At 42.2% G+C, this 23,297-nt stretch overlaps 1 protein-coding gene across 2 annotated transcripts in view; it reads right to left on the reverse strand.

The window, feature by feature from the left end:
• fndc3ba (fibronectin type III domain containing 3Ba) overlaps positions 1 to 23,297 on the reverse strand; it is a 107,175-nt gene that overhangs the window by 81,067 nt on the left and 2,811 nt on the right. For both annotated transcript variants that reach the window (XM_078276815.1, XM_078276814.1), the window contains exon 2: positions 305 to 450. In XM_078276815.1, the coding sequence (XP_078132941.1) occupies positions 305 to 421 (117 nt within the window). In that variant the 5' untranslated portion in view covers positions 422 to 450. The remainder of the gene's footprint in view (positions 1 to 304; positions 451 to 23,297) is intronic.

Consider the following 23,297-nt stretch of genomic DNA (forward strand, 5'->3'; position numbering starts at 1 on the left):
TGCGAGTGTATGTGCCTGTATGCGTCTGTGTTTGTTTTTGTTCCGGTTACGTGACAAATGCTTTACTGTAACAGCTTGGCAGCTGTTCATTACCTGTGGCAACAACCCATGGGCCATGTGATGAAATGACAACAAAGAGAAGTGCCTGCGTGACTGTTTGATGTGTATTCTTGCATGCATCTGGTCATTGTGTGTATGTATGGCAACACAGGAATGTTGAAAGGTGGAGGATGCATTTGTACGTTCATTCTGCAAGATTGACTGAATGCAAACGACAGACGTGTGCGTTTACGTGAGTATTTACCTGCTGTGCTGCGTCACCGTTAACCATGTGAGGCATGAGAGGGACCTCCCCGTTCAGGAGGGGGGGCGGAGCCAAGTCCAGTGGAATCTGGTCTGTCATCATCATTGTGACGTACATTCATGGAGAAATTCACTGAACTGCCCTACCTGGGGAAGTACAGAGAAAAGTACAGGGACGTCAGTATTGTTCAGTCATATCACACACGTGTAGTGACTAAGACAAAGAGACAGACATTTTTGGCATGAAAGGTCGAAACCAGATTTAGTGTATTTCCCTCTAGCCTACTGGTCAAGGTTTAAAAGCAATCAAACAGGATTCCAGGATATATATAATATATTTCAAAATGTAATCCAAAGGTGAAGGTATAACATATGGCTTTCTATGTGTAATCAACAAACCATCTTTGCTAAATTTCAGAAAGTCGAAACCTACTTTTTTAAATAAATAGTTTGGGAAATAATATTTGTTTTGTTTTGCCAAAAGTCTCATACTGTAAACATGAAGCTGGAGCAATCAGCCAGTTAGCTGCCAATCGAGTCCGACTCTGAAGTTCACTAAAAAGCATATTGAATCTTGTTTGTTTATTCGTACAAAAACTGAGATGTAAAGAGCCTAGCTTATATGCTAGAAGGCTAAGCTTTAACAGACACATGTGAGAGTGGTATCAATCCTCTAACTCTCAGCATGAAATAAGCGTATTTCCTAAAATGTCAAACTACTCCTGTTGTACAATGAATTGTGAGGCCAGTTTATGCCAAGTCTGCATAAGGCCTACTAGTGTGTTTCCATCAGTGTTTATTATGCAATTTCCTTGTCAACAAAACAATTTTCCACTTCATGTGAGCGTGAAATCTTCTTCGCATTGTTGAGGAGCTTTTATTAAATTTGGTTGTTTCCATTGAGTTTACTGTAGTTATGTGGTTTTCATTCCAATTTAGATAAGGTGTTGACATAAACATGACAAAAAAACTAGAAAAAGCCATATGAAAACTGGAAAAATTCTAGAACGAGAGAGGGGAATCCAAAGGATTGATTCTAAGGAAGGTGCACACAAGCAGAACAATAAGAGAGATGGAAAGATAGACAATTGGTCCGAGTCAACCAAGTCAAGAAATATAACCTTGTGTACAAGAGGAAAGAAAATAGACACATAGAAACACTGTTTCTAACAGATTAATATTAATACTTGTAAAAAAAACAAAAACCTTCCTAATATGTTGTTTCCCCCTCTTATACTGGCTTTTCACAGGCACATCGGTTTTGGTAAAATACAACAAGCCACATCATGTCAATTTCAAAGAAAAAATAGGCAGAGGAAAACAGAGACAAGAGTGAGAGACTTCAAAGCACTTCACTTGTAAAATACAGGGGGGATTACAGTGAGTATCCTGTTTGGAGGATTAATAAAAAGAGAAAGAGTGGATGAATAAGGTCTTAGTTTGATAGGTGAATAGGGATTACTGCACCTGCTTTTACCTTCGTAAATACAGCACACAGCAAATCAGCATTCCATATGAAACATGCAAACACATAGCAAGAATAGGATGTGTTTCGAGGCCTTCTGGGGTCAATTGTGCTGCCACTCTTTAGAGAGTAACCCAGAGAGCTAAATCTGGATATGGTTTCTTTGCTTGCATAATAATAGCAGTAAAACCAAAAAGCATAATTATGAAAATAAAATAAAAACAACAACCGAGGCCATTCATCTTAAGTAGAAAATAACATGGCTTCACCTAATTGGCTATAGGGCAAGAACCAAAAACAAATCTAGGCAATGTGTGTCGGCCGTGCACGCGGTCCTCATCAGGGTTTTAACCGAGCTGCTAACCGGCACTTTATCTGTCATAACGTACACACTTACACATACACAGCAAAAACCACTGAAGCTCCCATACACTTACGGTGTGATATATATGCTGTTTCCTAGGGGGAATACACACACACACACACACACACACACACACACACACACACACACACACATATAGCAGATGCAGAATGAACTCCAGCCAAAATGTTTCACAAAATCTAAACATATAGGTATGCACACATAACACACACAGATGTTGCCAGAGATAGATTACTGAATGACGTAGGGGTTTCAGTTCAATGCTGGCGAGTGAAATCACTGCTAAAGAGCTACTGACTAATGGCTATAAGCTGCTTTTAGCACACAGAGACACACACACACACACACATACAGCATGCATTAGGGAATGGCTTTTCATTTCAGTAAAGACATCCATTTCTGACATATATATATATATACACATAACGTGCACACATACAGCATTCCTCTGAAAACACCTGTGTGTCTTTTCTTTCAGCTGGTCGTCTTCTAGCACTGACAAGGTCTTTGAAAGGGTTAGTAGAGCCCACAGCTGTGGCTCACTGTTGCAATATAGACACACACACACACACACACACACACACACACACACATCACTCTCAACGTCTTTCTAGCCTTTCTGGCTATCTCTTCTTTTAATTCTTGATTTTGTTCTTCCTTTGTCTAAAACTTTCCCTCTTTCCCCATCTGAGCCCCGTTCCCAGCTCAGCCTGGCCATCCTGCCTTGAAAACACAAACACACACACACACACACACACACACACACACACACACACACACACACACACACACACACACACACACACACACACACACACACACACACACACACACACACACACACGTCCAGGACACATCACAGACAGATGGTAACACCACTCTCAACTCTGCCAGGAAAAAGAGGAGAGCGAGACAGAGAAGAAAGAACGGAGGAAGAGAGAGGGAATAAGTAAATGAAGGATTGGCTAAATGATAAATGGAGAGCAAATGAAGAAGAAGACAGTGCAAGGCATCTCTTCCAATAACCTAGTGTTCTTAAAATAACCCCTAATTTCCTGAAGAAATCCATTATATTCTTACAATCTTTTTACTCATGAATACTCAGCCTGAATCACAAGTAGAAATGAGACAATGTGTATGCCATTTGTATGATGTTAAAGGAAGCCTGGTGTTGGGTAAGGTTACCGGCAGGAAGACTTTTCTGCATACGGGAAGTGAGTGAATTTCAACTGGAATATCTACATTCTGTAAGCAATATAATAACTACTTGTCAACAAGGTTAATTGTATTGGGTCGCTTCTTCTCTTCATAAGGGTCAGTTCACAACAAATCAGAGAGCCCACCCTTAAGAGAAACAGTTTTGGGAAATGCACTTATTTGCTTTCTTGCTGATATTTAGATGAGAAGATCGATGACACTCATGTCTGTATGTTATATATTAAGCGTAACAGCCAGGAGATGATGAGCTTAGCATAAAGACTGGACACCGGGGGAAACAGGTAGCCTGGCTCTGTCCTAAAATAACTAAATCGGCCTACCAGCACCTCTAAAGCTCACTAATTAACATGGTATATCCTGTTTGTTTAATCTGTACAAAAAACTGCAGTGTAAAAAACGACAAGTTGCAGTTTTAGCACGGTTATGTGTCAAACTATTTCTTGTCTTCTTTCAAAGCCAGGCTAGCCGTTTCCCCCCTGCTTTCAATCTTAAGCTGAGTGTTATCGATCTTCTCACTCTCAAATAAGCACATCTCCCAAAAAATGCTAACTATTACTTTAAATAAATCACAGAGCAGTCTAGTAGATAAACCCAATGTGGTGTGTTCAGCTTACTGATGTCTTTTTATGTAATTTCTTGGCATTGTAAACACTTAACCTTTCACTGCAATTTGAAGCAACTGATGTGTGAAATTGCACATTGCAAAAGCAAGTTTTAAAAACAACTGATCATCCATTTGTCTACTGAGTCACGGTGGAAGTGAAATGTAGGGAAAATGTAGATGCACTTTTTGTCCTGCAGCTGTTTCCTACAGGATCTAATACACATACCCGGACATTTAATGTATCAATGAATGAATAATTACTTTTGTTTTCCAGTGGAATCATTACCAGATGATGCTGCTGTTGATAGCTTCAGACATCACCACACACACACACACACACACACACATTTCTGTTAAAAAGAAAAATTCCATGTAGAATCCACAAAACAATCCCCCACTTGTCTGTGTGAAGGAGCATGAGTGTGTGCGTATTGGGGTGTGAGTGTGTGCGTATTGGGGTGTGTGTGTGTGCGTGCATGTACTGTACACGTGTTTGTGTCATTAGACAAAAAGCCCTGTGTAAGCATGGAAACTGCCTCTCTAACATAGAAAATGCATAGAGTAAAACACACACACCCGAGATGTTCAGGGGCAGCTCTGAACTCATAACACGAGTCATTACTCATATAGCCATTCACACACACACACACACACACACACACACACACACACACACACAGTGACTCCAGTTTGTCCATACGGATGAAGCATAACAGATATTTCACAACCTCCTAACAGACTGTCTGACTTACTTCCAGTCGACTGCTTCACACCGCCCTCTCCCTACCATCATTTAAGCAGCCGTAGAACAAACACACACATTCGTGCAACAGCCAAAATCTTTTAAGACTAGTATTTCTTGCTCTGATTAAATTAGGCCTTATATATTTAGCAAAAATAACTAAACAATACTCATGAAATTCAAATGATTACCAACTTGCACTTCTCTTTTCCTACACATGAATGAATTATTCATAAAACAAAAACTCTGGTAAGCCAGTGTTAAAATAATCACATGTCCACTTCTTCCTCTACCTCAAACCACAGAGATTTTGTTGATGACGTAAGGAAAATAAAACACTGTGACAGAATGTGGTTTCTACCAGCGCAGTGAAAGAAGCCAGGCTGATATTAGGCTAACATTAGCTAATTGGCCACACATGCATTTCTTCTACTTTGCTGCACAAGCAGACCGCTACTTTTTAAAACTTGGGGAGATCAAAGTCAGTTGGCTCCTGGGGTTTGTCATGCAGTGCAATGGTGAATCAGTGCATCAGCATGTCTGACTCGTTTTCCTCTGCTGTTAATGACAGCAGTGAGAGGCTTTGTCAGCTCTGTACTGTAAAAATAGTTTGTGTTTGGGAGTTTTAAAAGCCTAAAACTTTAAACAAATATGAATGACATTTCTTTTTTAAGAAAGCTCTGTCTAATTTAAAGCTTATTTAAAAGTTCTTTACTCTGTCGTACAATCTCATAGTTTGACTATTATAGAGAGTCATTTTGTTCAGTAAAGTTCCATTTCCATTGGCAAAGCATCCTTGAAGCTTCCCCCTGCAGTATGCCTTTAGGGCCAAGAGGGCTGTTCATAGCAGTATTCTCACTCCTCTTCGCCTTCTGCACACTTTCAGGCTGCGTTCAGACAGGTAAACAGCGATCCGGCGATTTGCCGCAGGGTTGTGCGGCGGGGGGAGTGTCAATGAAACGGCCCATTTGTGTGATGTCCTGTTGTGTTCTTCAACCCCCACCCAAAGTAGACTTTCTATCTCACAACTGCCGTTTTCCGTCAGATCGTTTCTAGATCTCGACGTTTCCGACCACACTTGAAGGCAGCTTCACGGAGAAAGAGAGAAAGAAAAGAGACGAACGAGACAGATCGACTGTGCTTTGTTGTTTGGCAAACGTTCAGCTATTACACAAATTTCTGGACAGTTCAGTGCTTTTATTTCGTGTTTTAAAACGTTCTTGTGGCAGTGATGTTTCCCGTTTCCTGTACGGGACTCTCACAATGCCTCAAAATCGCCGGTTACATGATTGGCCAACGCAGCATGACTTGGGGTTGCATTTCTCCAAAAGTTGATTCGATCTCAACTTTTCACCCCAGGCCCGCTGCGTTTTTTTGCGTGTCCCCTCTGCGACAAACCCCGCCGCAGCTTAAACGCAATACCACAATTCAAAATGAATAGAAAGACCTGCGTTTATGCCATACCGTCTGACGGTCAACGCAGACTGTGTGAATGCCCACTTACATATAGGAGTAAGAATCCTAACAGGCTATTGTTTGTGGTCTTTTCGCCAGCTTTCAACACGATTCAGCTCCAATCATCGGGCTGATAAAATCGATAACTTTGCTCCTGTGAAATCCACAGTATACTGGTCTGATCCATTCTAAAATATGTTTTGGGAAGGATACATGGTTCACACATGACTCAATCCTTCTCAAAAATGACTATGTCACAAAAAGAGATATGCATTGATTTCAGATGTAATGATGCAGTCTTCCCCAATGCACGATCATCAAGGGACAGGAAGTGGAGATGATGGAAATCTCTAAAAGTCTAGAAACTTGGACTAAAAGCAGGTTGAACTTTTACGGCCACACAGACCCTAATCTGCAAGAAGAGTAACAGCTTTTTTTTTTTTTTGTCTGAGGAATGTGTCTCTTTGAATTCCAAAAATTGTGCTTTTCTATTAATGTTATGTACCGTAGTGTGTCTGAAGCATCTCTTTCGTCGTATAGAATTGTAAACATGGTATGAAATGCAGTGTATTCAAGGTAATTGCTTGGTAACTGCTCACTGTTTTGTATTTGTCTTAGTGAGTGTTGTTTTAGTATTTGGATTAATTACAGAGGATTAATATGCTGTCTCAGAAGTATGCATGTTGATATCAAACCGACATACACTGGTATGCAAAATGGAGAGACATTGTGTCAGAGCATTATATCTTAATTTCAACAAACATGGCTTCTCATGGAGCCATGTTTGACCAAAAGACTATGGCCTTTTTGGTCAGCTGTGGTACGTACAGCAAAAGGAGCCCCTGTTTCCTATCCTGGATTACAGTTTAGTGCAGAAACCATAACCAGCTACACATCATACTAATATCCACTAACAGAGAGAAAGAGTGGATTGAAGCCCTTTTATCCAGCACACAAACTTTTCCAGGAACTTGGGAACTCTTTCAGGAACTTAAAGCTGGTTCTAATTTTGGTTTCTTGATTCCTACCACACACAAAAACTGCAACCAAGGTACTAGTTTTCATTGGTCTGAAAAATATTGGGGTGGAGTTTGGAGTACTAAACTTTGCTGACTGCTCATGCACATGCTTTGCAAGAATCTTAAACAAATGCCATTTTTAAATACCAGCAACCATGTGATTAAAAAACAAAGAAGCAGGAAGGTATAAAAAAATAAACTGCTGCTGATCCCTCGTCAATTCTTTCTAATATTCCCAGCTCCTGAGGCGCAGCGGGAAAGCAAAGACATATGCACGACAAATTTCTGTCCACAAAATTTGTTCATCTAGTTTCTGGAGTTGTTCTGGTGGTTAAAGAGAAAAAAAAGAAAAGAGAAAGGCAGGAGGAGAAAAATATGGAGACAAAAGGGAGAGGTGTAGCCAAACAAAGAGACAGAAGAGAAATAAAAAAACAAAAACAAAAGAGAAACAAAAGAGAGAAATGAAACCGAACTTTATTTGGTACTTAGGTAATGTTATTCTCTGTAATTCTGTGGTTTAACAGTCATGAGTATGAGGGCAATAGCATCATGTGAATATGTCAAACACAGGCTGTAGACACTCATCATACATGTGTTTCCTTTCTTGACAGAGTGTACTTGACACATTAGACACATTAGTGTAACTGATCAGTAATGTGCATGTTAATGTAGCGACACAGAAGGAGAGAGATAGAAAGGGAGACAAAGGTATAGGTATCCTCGTCCTCCTTTTGGGTGTGTTAAGCAGTGAGGAATGCTCTCAAGTGTCAGTGCTTGGAAACTGAATGGCTATCTATTTACTGCAACACACACGCAGACACACACACACATGCAGACACATGCAGACACACACACACACACACACACACACACACACACACGACTGGGATTGATCCAAGTCCTTTTAAACCCATTTTATCAACTGACAACTTTAATCTGTGCTGGCATTTAATATGCACGCACACAGACACATTGATATGTGTGTGTGTGTGTGTGTGTGTGTGTGTGTGTGTGTGTGTGTGTGTGTGTGTATGTATATAGAGAAAGAGGGAAGGGGGGGTATCTTCTAAATATGGTGGGAAACTGCCACCAACACCACTCCCATTCAACCCCAGCTCCTTTTACAAAAGGTATTCAGTCTAGGAGAGACCTGCTCTCTCTTTCTCACTTACCCTCTTTCACTCACACACACACACACACACACACACACACACAGAGTGAGTACCTTTTTACCAGAAGAGAGAGAGAGAGAGAGAGAGAGAGAGAGAGAGAGAGAGAGAGAGAGGTGGGGTGGAGAAGTGGGGATGCAGAAAAGGAGGGAGGGCTGAGGGAAAGAAGGGTGGAGAGGAAGGCATAGAGGAATGCTGTGCTTGTGCTTACTCTGAGGGGAGCGTGAACACACACACACACACACACACACACACACACACACACACACACACACACACACACATTTGGAAAAGACAGAGAGGGGATTTATAAAAAAAGGAACCTCTTTGGGTTCCCACGTCGGCTGGCAGCTTTCAACACATATGCAGTGTGTGTGTGTGTGTGTGTGTGTGTGTGTGTGTGTGTGTGTGTGTGTGTGTGTGTGTGTGTGTGTGCGTGTATGTGTAAGAGAGAGGGTGTGCATTGAGAGGCTGAAAGAGAAGGACAGAGGCAAAGTGTCTGAAGCAAAATTCAGAGTTTCAGCTTGTTCTTTAATTTGCCTTCATGCATTTGGCTTGCATATGTGTGCATACATTTGCACTGCACCTTTATGTGTGCCCGCCTCTGTGTGTGTCTATGGTCGAAGTCCTCCTGCCCTGTAATTGCGGTAATGATATGTCATCCACGAAGAAGAACTCGGAACGGGTGGAGTGGAATGCAACGGACACATAAGAGCGCACACACACGTTCCACTTGCAAACCATGTATGAACAAGCTCCTCTCCAAACTCCCAGAACTGAGGCCTTTAGAGCACCTTTTCCCCCCCAAACAGATGAGATCCAGCACCTCAAGAAACCACATCTGATGGTGAAAGAAAGTCTCAACCAACCAACCATCCAGCTGCCGCTTATGGCTTTCAATTCACTTTTAACAGGTCTCTTTAAAAAATGTAATCAAGCAATTTTACCTCAATGCCACAACATACTAGGGAGAGGTTGCTTAACCATGTTGTCTTTTCCCTCCATCATCAATCAATCATGTCATGATTTCTGGATAAAAACACTGGTCTCCTTAACAACTCAATCCCTCAATGTAGGGTCAAAGAAGGTACCTTTGAAAATGTATTCTCTTAAAAGGTAAAATTGCTATTAAAAAAAGGTTACAGTGCATTCATCTGGCACTCTTAGGCTACACCTTTAAGTTAAGTAAAACGATTATCTTTTGCTACGTTCACGGCTCACATCCACACTCCTCCGGTGTTTCCGAGCCCCTAAAAAGGAGACATTTCTAAACACTGCTGACCCCGTTAAGTTTGAAAACTTCAGGGTTGCATTGTAGTCTGAACAGATAGAAACAGAGACCTTTGGAAACGATGACGCACGTCAGTCAGTCTTATCGGTTAGGTAGTCTTACATACATCCAAGCAAATAAATCCCTGGTCTTACTTTTCGCCATTGTTGTTCTTTCTCCAAATTATTTCTGTATTTTCAACTTATACATCCATGATTTTCAACCACAGAGTTAACGTTGGACAACCTGCTTCCTGTTTACAGCTGCCTGTGAGATGCGTTGTCAGACGTGTTAATATGGACGGAGATCATTTCTTATATGGAGCCTAAACGCTTGTGTGGACGGAGATGGTTTTTGATTTTGAAATGAAAACGAAAACGTAGTAGTGTGGCTGTAGCCTTACAAACCTACAATGAGCTAGAAATTAAATGTTTATTGTCTCTTTCTCAAGAACACTTCTACAGAAAACAAGGTGAACTTGTGATTGCCTGGGTGCAGGACGATCGGTTGGATCATGAGGCAGACCTGCTAAACTGGTAATATCTGCAAAGAATGAACCTATCAATGCAAAACACCATGGAATGTAGAATTTCACCCAAACATTCTGGGATTTAAACTAGCAGCACTTCCTTACCACAGGCCTTTTTTTCCCCAAACTCCAGATACTGCTATCCTTATCTCAACAAGGTTGCAGTTTTGGAAGTTTTGTCATTGCCACGTCCCACATTCCGTGCATGAATGTGCATCTCTCCACTTTTACAGTCTCCAAGGTTAAACTGCGGTAGGTTGCCTGCCTATTGTACATAACTCAAGGCAGATGAGAAGCTATTATTAACACTCTGCACTTAGTGCTAGGAAATGCAGGAACATCCCTAACCTTGATGTCAGTGTCTGATAAAATGATGAAATCTTGATCGGTCATGCTGCATTTAATTAATCCCAGATTAGATGGCATAAAACCATCGCTGTGTAATGTTTTGCTGGATTACTCCTTTCATAGAACTATTCTTTCTCCTTAATTTTCTCTGTCTTTGTCCTTGTCTCCTTTTTTTCCCCGTTTCCTCTGAATACCAGGCATTCTGCAGATCATTGTGTTCAGCCGGAGTGCGGACAAGTCAGGACTCAGCCTGATAAACGACAGGCTCAGCACTTCTCTCCCCCGTCCATCCCACACCCTCCACACACACACACAAAATAGGCACCCTGGGCAAAGCCTTTCTCCTCTGTCATCCTCCCATCTATCCATCTACCCACCCATCCAATCCTCTCATCAGGCCTGGTTTCCAGGAACACGGGCCAGAAACAGATGATCTAGTGACTTCAAGTCAGCCTCCGCTCTGCCTCTCCCTCCCCTTCCCTCCCACTGAGCCTTTTTTTTTTTTAAGATTTAAGTAATGCTTATTTTGTCTGTCCAGCTTTCTCTTTGTCGACATACACAGCTTCAGATAACTTTAAATGAATCAAAAGATAAACAATTCTATTGTGTGAACTCCTCTTTCATTTAAGTGAAAAATCTAACAGAATGCTCATGTACGCACTAAAAAACAAATCTAACAGCTTTGATCAGCTTGTTTCCACACACACACACACAAAAAAAAAAAGTGTATCGGCATTCAAGCTTTTCCAGGGTGCCAAATAAGTAGCTCAGCCAAAGACTCCAGGATCTGACGCTATTGCCATCCACTTCCTGAAAAGACTCCACCTTCCTCACATTCCACTACTCTGTCAAAACACAGCTCCACTCTCCCACTGGCTGAGGGGAAACCATCGGCTCCCTTTATAGGCTGTTGCCGGGGCAGTGGGTGGGAGGAAGTAGAAGCAGTGCTCATAGAAGCAGCAGCCCATTCCCAGGGAGAGACTACCGTTACATAACTGTGCGCGCACACACACACACACACACATATATACAGGATCAGGACAACACCCCTTAACACACAGCGGAACACAAAACAAGGTCAGAGAGAAAGAAAGGTGAAGAGACAGTAGAGGGAGTGCAGAGAAAGAAAAGAAGACAGAGGAGAGAAGTTGAGAAAGGGGGAGGAAGAGATGAGGGAGGGGTAGACGAGGCATCAGTTTTCCTTGTGAACAAAATGAAGAGGAAACGGTTATTTTACACTCAGGTCAGGAGCTGAGGGAGAGTAGTTCCAGGATGTGTGTAAGCGAGACACAGAGAGAGAAAGGTTAATTGCTGTATGGTAGAAGCTCACCTGAATCCAACCCTAAGCGGAAGAGCAGTGGACCGAATAGGAGAACTGTGCCAAGAATAAAGTACGCACACATACATGTGACTGAGACAGCTCTGTAGTTTGGTCAAAAGCAAAGCAACTTGGTGTTATTGAATCAATATCATGTGTTACCTGTCTGCGCAGGCGGAATTGACAGCAATCTGTTAACTAAGAGAAGGTCAGGGGAGGCAGGATGGAAAGAAGAGGAGGGGGAGGAAAGGGGAGTGGAAAGAGGAGAAGGGAGAAAAAATGGGGAGGGGTGAACGAAGGGGCCACACGTTGAGTGTGTGTGTGGAGAGAGAAATGTGTGGAATCCTAATTGTGTTATTGCTCCAGAACAAACATTAGTCCTGCCTGTCATACCACAGACAGCAGGCAGTGAGCGAGGGGGTGTGTGTGTGTGTGTGTGTGTGTGTGTGTGAGAAAGAGACAAAGACAGAGAGAGGAGAGCAAATTGAATGATTCCTGCAAATAAAGAGTCAAGCTAAGATAGCTTAAAACACGCTCTCCACTTTTCCCCTGGCTATTCATGAAGGCATAGCGTTCACAATCAGCTCTGTGTTGCACTGGGAGTTCTGTGTTAGCTGTTAGCTTCACATTAGGACAGCTAGCTCCAGCAGATGTGCGCATCTGCCAGGCGAGCCCTCCCTCCTGCAGCTGTACGGCTGTGTGCTGGCCATGTGTGTGTGTGTGTGTATGTGTGTGATTTTGTGTGTGTGTGTGTGTGTGTGTGTGTGTGTGTGTGTGTGTGTGGGGTTGGGCTGGGGGCCAGCAGGCAGTAAACCCACAGTAGAGGCCCCGACAGTCCAATGCTTGCCACGTAGCAGCGACGTAACTCCAGAGGAGAATAGAGAAAAAGGATATCTATATTCTCTCTGTCTACCGTGTATGAGAAAAAGATGCAAGCACAAGGGAGAAAATACTGATGTGAAATAATGTGGGGCATTGTGTGCAAGTCTAAACAGAGGCAACTCAAACCCACGGAGACAAAGTGATTTTGTGATACCATTTTACTTCACAGACTCTGACATTTCCACCAATTACATTAGCCAGGACCACCAGACTCTTGCCATTTTTCTCCAAACTTAGCACTCCTCTGACTTACAGATGTTTAACGCCTGTTCCCACAAACTGGTGACCACACACACACAACTAAATAGTTTACCGACTGGCACAAACATAAACCCACCCCGCCCTTATCATCATCATCATTAAAACTGATGTCAATGTCTTCTTTATTTCCATCAGCCTCATCTATGTCTAGAACATTTCTGCCATCTTCATGACTGGTAGTGCCAACATCTTTATCTTCACTATTCCTGTCAATAAGCCAGACTGCCTTAAGAAATGCTGTAATTTGTTGGTGTTTGTTTATTACAGAGGAAGTGGCTATTCTCCCACAAGCACATGAACATGACTCACCCTTCTTCATGGCAGTGCTTCCAGATTTTTTTTTCTCTCTCTTTCTCTCTCTCTCTCTCTCTCTCTCTCTCTCTCTTCCCCCCCACACACACACAGTTCAGACTTTTCTCCATCAGATCCAGAGAGGCTGAGGGCTGGGCACTCTGCAGCCCAGGGAGGAGCGCTGAGCTTGAGGAGAGCTCACAGCAAACCCCTCTCTAACACCTTGGATCTCCAAGGCTCAGTCTGGCCACACACATGGAGGCTAGTTTGACAAGCCAGGAGACTAAAGGCTGAGTTGGGCTGACTGGTGGGTAGTATGACAGGCTGTGGAGATACACACACAAGCCATCTGGGTGCTGGCATGGCACGGCTAGCTTGCTAATGGTGTTAAATAAGAGCTGGGGTCGTTCAGTTTGAAGTCTATTCAAGGATTTTTTAAGATTAGTTAGCAGGCACACAGCACCACTGAACCCCTTGATCAAATTCTGAAGATCTGCATGCCTTCAGGTGTGCTTGAATTTTGCAAGCTAGTGCAGTTATTAAGGCAACATAAGTGTTTAATTTATCTTTCTGAGACTGTGGGCATTCCCACAGACTTTGAATACCGCTGGACTAATGTAAGTTTTCAGAAATACATGTTCAAAGTGAGTTCTCCTCTTGTCAACATGGAGATATGAAGACAGTGTGAACTCAATTCAGGTTCAAAAACATTCTCTCTTTGTCTTTCGCTTTCTCACATACACACACATATAATCCCAAAATGATCCATAGTTTGGCTCTCGTGAGGCCTTACATGCGCATCAGACAGACATTCATTTACATGCCAGACATGACAGTAGTATGCTAGCATGACATTATACAGCACCAGTTCTACATTAGCTCCACAGCCTCATTCATGTGTCCTTGCCGACTACCTTTTTTCTTCATTGCTGTGTAATGCAGTTGGTTCCATGTAATACAGGGTTTTAGCATAAATATGATGCTTTCGCCCGCCGGGCTGGATCCTTTTTAAGTGGCGGCTCAGCTAAGACAGCGTCTGTGTTGTGTATGACTTTCACGGTTGCATGGTTTTCACAAGAAAGGACCAGTGGCCAATGAACATTAGTTACACTTTGATTTTAATGCACCAGCGCTCGGCCTTCCTCCTCTTCCTCTACTCCCTCATCTCCTCCTATTCTGTCCCACTTCCATCTCTAACCTGTTTGAGGGCTCTCCTGCCCTCCCTCTTCCTCGCTTGCTCCCCCCTGTCCTCACCCCCACACTATTAGCCCTATTTCCCAAACAATCCCTCAGCCTTCAAAAGACAGCCGCCCATTCAGAATGTTTTGGGGTAGGGTGGGGGAGGAGGTCAGTGCAGTCTTGGGGAAGGGTGAGGGGAGGAGGGGGTTGCAGGGTTCTCATTCCCGCTAAATTGTCCCACATGGCTGAGCGTGCTTAGTTTAAACAAACACAGCCACTTCCTCCTCACTGCACACATCGGCACACAGACACAGGCGTGCACACACCCACATAAAAATACACCAATTGGGTGCACAGGCATGCTTGAACTCCATTGCACAAAAACAAGCATGCACGCACATATATAAACACACATACACACAATACATTGTATACCTTGGCGGGGAAGCGGACAATACTTTCAGTCTTGCACTCCAGCTAGTAAACTTTCAGCTGAGCCCAGACTCCAAACCACAACACCACAGGACTGAAGATTACTTATAGTTCCTCATGAAGGACAATTTCACGTGCATATTCAGCATATTTAGTGTGTGATTTGGCCTCCGGTTACACCGAGTTTAAAAAAGGGAAAACCTTTGTGGGGCTTTAACTATACAATCCACAATAAACATCTCAGCTAATTGGTCCCTGGAGTCAAACCCCCAAACCCAAACTCATACCACAGAATGAGACTCAAGGATCAGACACCGGACACAATATATGTGTGTGTGTGTGTGTGTGTGTGTGTGTGTGTGTGTGTGTGTGTGTGTGTGTGTACAGAAAGACAGATAGAATGAGATGGAAATGTGTCCGATGTGACTGTTTTGATATATTACTGTAAAGTCAGCTGTTTGAGGAATTGAATTGAAACACATAACTCGCATGTGAAAAAAAGGTTTGTATGTAGGTTTACACACTGTCTATTGCAGAGTCCACAGAGTGATTGAGGCAAATATGAGCAATGCTTCTGAAAATGCTCATACAGCAAATAAGGGGAAACTTATTTAAATAATGGAAAGACTAATCACAAAGTATTCAGAATATACTAGAGCTGCATAGTTGCCAACATTTGATGGTTCCACATTCTTAAAATGTGACAATTTGCTGCTTTTTTAGTCTTACTTTCTAATAAATTGAATATTTTTGGATTTTATACTGTTGGTCAGACAAAGCACGACATTTTATGTTGTCATACTGTATTCTAGGATATTGCAATAGACACGTTTAATTGTTTTCTGATGAATCAATCATTAGGCAACTGAATGTCAATGCTAAGGCGTCCCTCCTCATTCATTTTACAGTAAATTACAGACACTCCAATGCAGAGAAAGATTGCAACATACAGCGGACTAAACATCACAAATCGGAGTTTGGAGTCAGAAGTGCATGACTGGCATGCAGTTTATGAAGTTAAAACACATAGGCTATATCTATCATTATTGTAAGATATTCAAGAAGTTTAGAGAACTTTTGTTGTTTTATCACTGCTGTGAAGTTTGCTGTCAAGACCCACTTACCTCTGTATTAACATGAATATTAATGCAATGACCTACAATCATCCTAATCAGCTCTGTATTACAAGTGGGTAGTAAAGAGAAGTAAAGGAGGACAACCACAGAGTCCAGACAATAAGCCCACATTCCCTGCCAGTGGACCTGCTGCCGCTTAGGCCTGCACACACAGCATGTCTCTGCCACTAATGCTGAGCTCCATGCCATGAGTCTTAATTAAGACAGCTATGTCAAGTGTCTCTCTCTCTCTCTCTCTCTCTCTCTCTCTCTCTGCAAAGCATAACAACAAACATACATATAAACAACAACAAGGAGTAAATACATCTGATATAATAATACAAGTAAACAGACTCTCTCTCACACTCAAACTTACATTCTTGAATGGATGAGCACATGACAGAGACAAACCACCAAGAGGCATTCAGATCATCAGTTTTATGGGCCATGAAAAAGCTTGCTTAGTGGGTGGTGTGTGTGAGTGTCTGTGTGGGTGCTGAGAGAGAAAGGCTATTTATTTATTTTAGTCACACCTACATGAGAGACCTGCTCCACTCTCACAGACAAGACAACAACTGAGTCTGAGAGATGTGTGTACACGCACGCACACACACACACACACACACACACACACACACACACCCTTTACATTCACAACAGAGCAAGAAAATCATGAATGAATTGTACTTTACATGCCTAATTCCATGACTAACTCATAGTCAAGTTTATGAATGTGGCGTGCAATCCATTTAGAAGAAAACTGAAATGGGCTGAAAAATGAGAGAGGACACTTCTGGGAATAGCAAGCCAATGGAAAGTGTACATACAATCACTTGCTCCCTAACATCACACACACACACACACACACACACACACACACACACACACACACACACACACACACACACACACACACACACACACAACCCCTCCCCACAGCCTGGGGTCACTAGGTCACATTCCTTCTCCTCAATCAACCTCAGGATTTCACACACTAGTTCAGGGCTGTGGGTGTGTGAGTGCTGTAGTGTGTGTTTCTGCATGCTTGCCTGCGTGTGTGGGTGGATGTGTTTGGGATGTTTTAGTGATTTGTGGGGGGTCCCAGCTTGAGGGCAAGGAGGGGAGAAGTAAGGGGAAAATAGGGGAGGCCATGTCCACACCAAGCCGGATAAATCTGAAAATGCATTTTCTATTTGAAACTCTCTCCAAAGTGAATAAAACATTTCCAAAAATGATGGTGCCTACATAATCTCAATCAGGTGCCCTTGCGACAGTAAGGTTAAGTGGACAACTTTCTATCGTGGTCACTCATTTTAAAACGTTGGGACAGCCAATAAGACAATACAGGTGTTGTCCTTAACCATGTTTTGTGTCAGCTGATTTTGCGAGTACAAAGTAATGATTTGAAGGACGTCTCAGTTAAGCAGTGCAGGAATTACTGTTGGACTTGGTAGACAGGCATTCATGATCAAATCACCCTTTTATATTGTTTTATACTCAACGACATAACAGTAGTAGCTGTGTTGGTCCCTGTCCTCACAGAATAAGAGCTTACGTTTTTTTTTTCAATTTTCCTCCTGGTTTTGAATTTTATTGTGTATGACAAACTTCTTTTTTTAAACTACGTTAAAAACTGCTAGTGTGGATGAAGCTCATCAGCGTTTCCAAAACAATTAGCCTTGTGGAAACGTGAGTGGCAAATAAGCAAGAACGAGAAATGACAGGTATGTGGAGCTGGAATGGGTGGGGGAAGACAGGGTGAGAGGAGGGGAGGGGTGGAAGTGTGTCTGCATGCCCTGGAGGGGGGAGAGGAGGAGGAGGGTTTAACAAGTAATAAAACATGTGGCTTTGCATTAAAAAACACCTACTTCCTCCTTGAGTAGAACCCTCAACGACAGTGTGTAACACACACACACACACACACACACACACACACACATACATACACGCGCACACACACACACACACACACACACACACACACACACACACAAGCGTGTGCATGTACCAGTCCCAATTTCAGTTCCAGCCACATAATAATCAGAAATATAACAAGTTACAGATTCAGTTCCATACTCCAACACACACACACACACACACACACACACACACACACACACACACACACAAACACATGAACCCCAGCCCACAGCAGACTCAAGACACTTGAGATACACACTCCAAACGCTCACAGTCAGGCATAAAAACAGCCATTAACGACTGGCGGAACTTTCCATGGGCCTGCCAACTAGCAACACCAACACGCCTGGCATGCTAATGCAGGCACGTAAAGTTAACTCTGTGTGTGTGCATGTTTCATGCATGTGTGTTAAGTCGGTGCTCTGTGTGTGTATATAGGTGCATGCTTGGTCCCTTCAGCCAGCTGACCACACACGCTACACACACCAGTGGGCAGCTCTTCAACAAGCTATTTTGATGGACGATACCCCCGAGGAACTGTGCAGGGGCACGGGCAGGGCAGGACAGCCGAGCGCCTCACAACTCTGAACTCACCCGGCTTTTCTGCATGCATGTATCCACAAAACTCTACCAACAGACAGACAGACTACATTCTGGATTCCAAACACATTATCTATTTGTCGTTAGGGGTGCACGATTCAGAAAATGTCACGGTTCGATTGAATATCGATTTTTAGGCTCAAGATTCAATTCAATATCGTCGTTGTTCGTCCACGTCTTTAATGTTAATCTCTGGGTGATGGCGTACCATGGGAGTTCTCAAGTTTGTGGTGTTTCCAAAAAACTGAACTCTCTCTTTGCAAAGCCTGCATATAGCATGATTGCTATCAAGTTCTGTCTTCCCCTCGAGGTTATAAAAGCCGAAATGTGCCCAAACTCTCACCTTCAATGAAGATGGAGCAGGTTGAATAATTCTTTCTGTGAGGTTTGCCAATGTTTCGCCGACTAAACTACTTCTGCTGCACTCGTTCTTCTTTTGATTAACAAGAGTGCCCAGGCGTCAGTGTGAATTTGACGCAGCGCCATCTATGGGAATGGCGAGCTAATCTAATTTCAGGATAATTATAGTATACACGCCATTACAAAACGAAAAAAAAAAAATATATATGAATCGATTTTTGGAATTCTATTAATCGATTTTGAATCGCCATACGAATGTGAATCAATTTTTTTGCACACCCCTATTCGTCATAATCATTTTATTTCATCATCTGATCTAATCCTCAAAATGTCACTCTACCTTTCTGTCTCAATGTTGTCTCTACTGGAGCCATACAACTGCTGTCAAGAACTTTCAAACGACACCAAGTGAAAGTTTTTTGGTGAAGTCACGCGTTGCATCATGTGTCAACTATGTTGTGTATTCAAATGCAGAAATATTGCTGATATTTGCACAAAAAGTCATACACTACTGTACTACACCATACTGTACTACACTTTACTATGTTATACTATACTGCTGTTTAACTCTGACCATGTTCAAAAACCTTAAACTGTCTTGGTCAGTATTGCCTATAGTTAGTATGTGTCTCCACCTCTTTTTTTATATATACACAGTATATATGAATGTGTTATGTTCCAATGATAGCTCTCCTTAATTACTCTTTTATCGGTCTTCTTCTGTTATACAAAAGTAGGGCTACAAATAATGATTTTTTTTCATTATCATTAAATCCACTAAATATTATCTTCATTCATTAATTAATCCCTTGGTCTATAAAACACCATAGAATAACGGGAAATGTCCATCTTAACTCCAATGTTTTCAAGCACAAGGTAACATCCTCTTTTTGCTACTTGTGTCCAACTAACAGTCTACAACCAACAGATATTTAACTTACAACTCAGTAGACAAAGACAAGCAAATTATCCTCACAGATTTGAGATCATTTGAGAAGCTGGAAGCGGCTCGTGTTTGCTTGAAAAGTGATTGAAACAATTGTTGCCAATACATTTTCTGTCAGTCAACTAATTGATTAATTGACTAATAGTTTCAGCTCTAAATTGTTGTTCCCTTTTTGTTATATGAAAAATGTGCTATTTTCAATTGATTGATTTCCATATTTTGTCCTCCGGAGATGAGATGAGAGGAGAGGAGAGGAGAGGAGACGGCAATAGGAAAGTAGAGGCGAGGCAAGGAGAGGGGAGGGGAGTAGAGAAGTTGAAAGGCTTCTTTTATCTTCTTCTAAATCAACTGTCAACAATGCAGGAAATTATCAAGAGAGACAAAAAAAAAGTGGAGACAGGGCTCTGGGAATGAGAAAGTAAAGGAAGGAGTGAGGAAGGGAGGGAGGGAGGGAGGGAGAAAGAAAGAGAGGAGGAGGGTAAACATTACAGCTCTGTGCCAAGCAAACATGAGATGCTGGGATACTTCAACAAAAAGCCACCGTTCATATGGGAGAGAAAGAAACACCAAGAAACAGAGGGAGAGAGCATGAAAGAGAAAGATAAGTTAGGTAACCGGCACAAAACGCTGGGAAATGGAAAGTGAAAGCATCAAGCAGCAGATATCCTGCCGCTGTCGTGAGATATGACGTTTTTTTTTCCTGTTTTGGACTTTGAACCTACATACAGCTCTTATTTGGTATGCGTTTACATGGTATAACACATTGCCTGCAGGTTTAGTTTGACCAAAACTTTAACCTCATCGATCACCACATTTTAATCAAAATGAAACCTACCTAACAAACTTCAGATAAACCTGCATAACCACACTTTCTAAATGAGTCTGTAGAATCCACTAATTGTGTGTCACGTTCAACAGATAGTCCAATTCATCATATGTAAGAGGAGCAACATCGCTATAACATATCATCATTTACTGATGGATACCAACAGTAGGAAACTTCAAAATCAACTCAATGTCAGTGACAACAAGAAATGGGAAATTTTATTTTTTAAGCATTATGTCACATATGATAGTAAACTCAATATATTCATATATATTATTTTACAGATGATTGGATAAAATAAGCAATTTCTAAAAGCCATGTTGGATCTCTGGTATTTTAATGGATGTTTTTAACTATTTTCTGACATGTTATTGATTAAATGATTTACAGATTAATCTATAAATGGCAGAGGTAGTGGTAATCAGTCATTTCTTGCATGAAGATATCTGTCAGCTTAATAAAGCCACTTGTTTTTAATATAAATGAAACATTGGGTTGGCATACCCTCTAGAGCTCCGCTGCACTCCATCATATGTGCCAGCAGCCGCAGCAGAGATGGTTTTCAAGGCAAACGCACCTGTCTGCTCCACCACAGGGATAGCCCATGTGTTGTGCATTATCAGGAGAGAAGGGTTACAGGGACGAGAGGAAGAGAAGCTGCAGACACTTGCGGCTGTCAACCTCTTGACCTCACAGAACAGGAACGCCTCCACACATCCAGCCCACCAATAGGCAAGGCCTCCTATCACAGGCAAGGAAGCAGGAAGCAGCTCGTCCACTCGACCAAATCACACCTCTGCTACAGTAACAGTGAGGGCAGTGATCTTTCTAGGAAGCACACCATTTGCATTCAGAGAAACAGATAGTTTAACTGATAGCGGACTTTATGCAAGGTGCAGACGTAGTTTAGTACTGTACATAGCAAAGGCGTACCAATTCATGGAAGGAAGGATTCCCGATATAATGGGCAGCTTATCAGGGCCAACTAAACGGTCATTATCAGTATATTTAAAAGGGAAATTGTGGATGATTGTTTGCAGACATAGCGGTAAATGGTGGATAAACTTATATCTTCACAGAGTTAGCATTTTGAATCGGAATCACCACTGTCCCATACCGACTAGGGTTTTAACCAACAGTTATTTTCATTATTGATTATCGGCGCAGTGCTCACTCCAAATTAAACGCTACATTACATCACTTCCACCGAGAACAATGAGGGCAAAACAGTATCAACGATCCGTTTTATTCGAATATTCTCTGGTCCAGCTCAGCTAAAAAACACAAAAACACGGAATCCGTAAGCATGTACGTGTTTGTAACCATTAGGCTACCGACAATGTTTCAACCGACTTTAACAGTTAAGATAACATACTCGACTGTCGACAGCTGTTACAGATGTGAACTAACCACATACAGTTGCTTTGGTCATGGACTCACGGCGTGCCGCCGCTGCAGAATGAATATACGGAAAACACAATGGATATGTTTCCCCAAGTGGGGCTTCCCTTTGGCCTGTACAATTATAAGGGAAACACTGGATGAGGTTTATCTGAACCTCTCTTCTTGTTCTTTGCCTCTCTTTCACATGCTCGCACACACTCTCCAGAGCTGCATTGTCTTGTCTGTGTAACTTTATAGCTGCCCCAGCTTCTGTTCCTGATACACAAGCACTGCTCAGTAACACTACCCCTCGAATAACATGTTCTAGGGTCTCACACACACACACACACACACACACACACACACACACACACACACACGCAAACATCATCCTGCCCCCTCCCTGACCCCATTTCGACCAAGCGTACCTGAAGGTTTTATTGGGCCAACAGCGAACCGCAACTCACCGAGGGTAGAAAGCAGAGAACCCAGATTATGCCTGAGGTCAGACGGAGACCGATGTTCTTGGCATCACGAGTCCTCATGAAACATGAGGACTTCCTCATTGCGCTTAGAATAACCTGTCTCAGGATATTAAATGCAAACACAACCAGTCCATCAAGGCTGGGTCCCTATACATCAATCTGAGTGTTTATTTGCACCTGCTGGAGGAGAAATCGGGACAGTGTTACTTCAAGAAAACTTTGATTACATGTGGTAAACTGTCTGTCCGAAGAAAGCACAATACATTGAGTTTCTAATGATATATTCTGAATTATTGGCACCAATTCCCTTGTCCTTGTTCAGGCACTTTAGTGGAGTAAAACTAAATGACAAACTGATTATGTGGGATCAAACAAAGCAGCTGCAAAGTTACATTTAACCCATGTGGTGACTCACCATCACACAGGCTGACACAGCTGAATGAGCTGTACCTGTCAAAGATGTACCTGACGAAGCCATAATGGTTTCAGAACATAGATGGTTATTCAACCCTTTGCCTAGTCATGTGAAAGACGTAGAAAGGCTAAAGCAACAATGGCTACCCCGCTTTAACCTGACTCCAGTCTAAACACAGTTATTTCTGTTCTGTTACATAATTGCAGTGTATTTAATTTTAGAAAAAACACAGAAAAGGGGGATTTTACAAGTATAAATTTCCCTTACTTGCAATTGCTTCAGTTTGAGTGCAAATCCCTGCTTACATTATGCTGTTGTACTCTTTAGTAGAGATGGTCCGATACCATTTTTTGCTTCCCGATTCCGATACCTGAACT

This window comes from Sander vitreus, chromosome 20 (assembly GCF_031162955.1).
Source record: "Sander vitreus isolate 19-12246 chromosome 20, sanVit1, whole genome shotgun sequence".
NCBI lineage: Eukaryota > Metazoa > Chordata > Actinopteri > Perciformes > Percidae > Sander > Sander vitreus.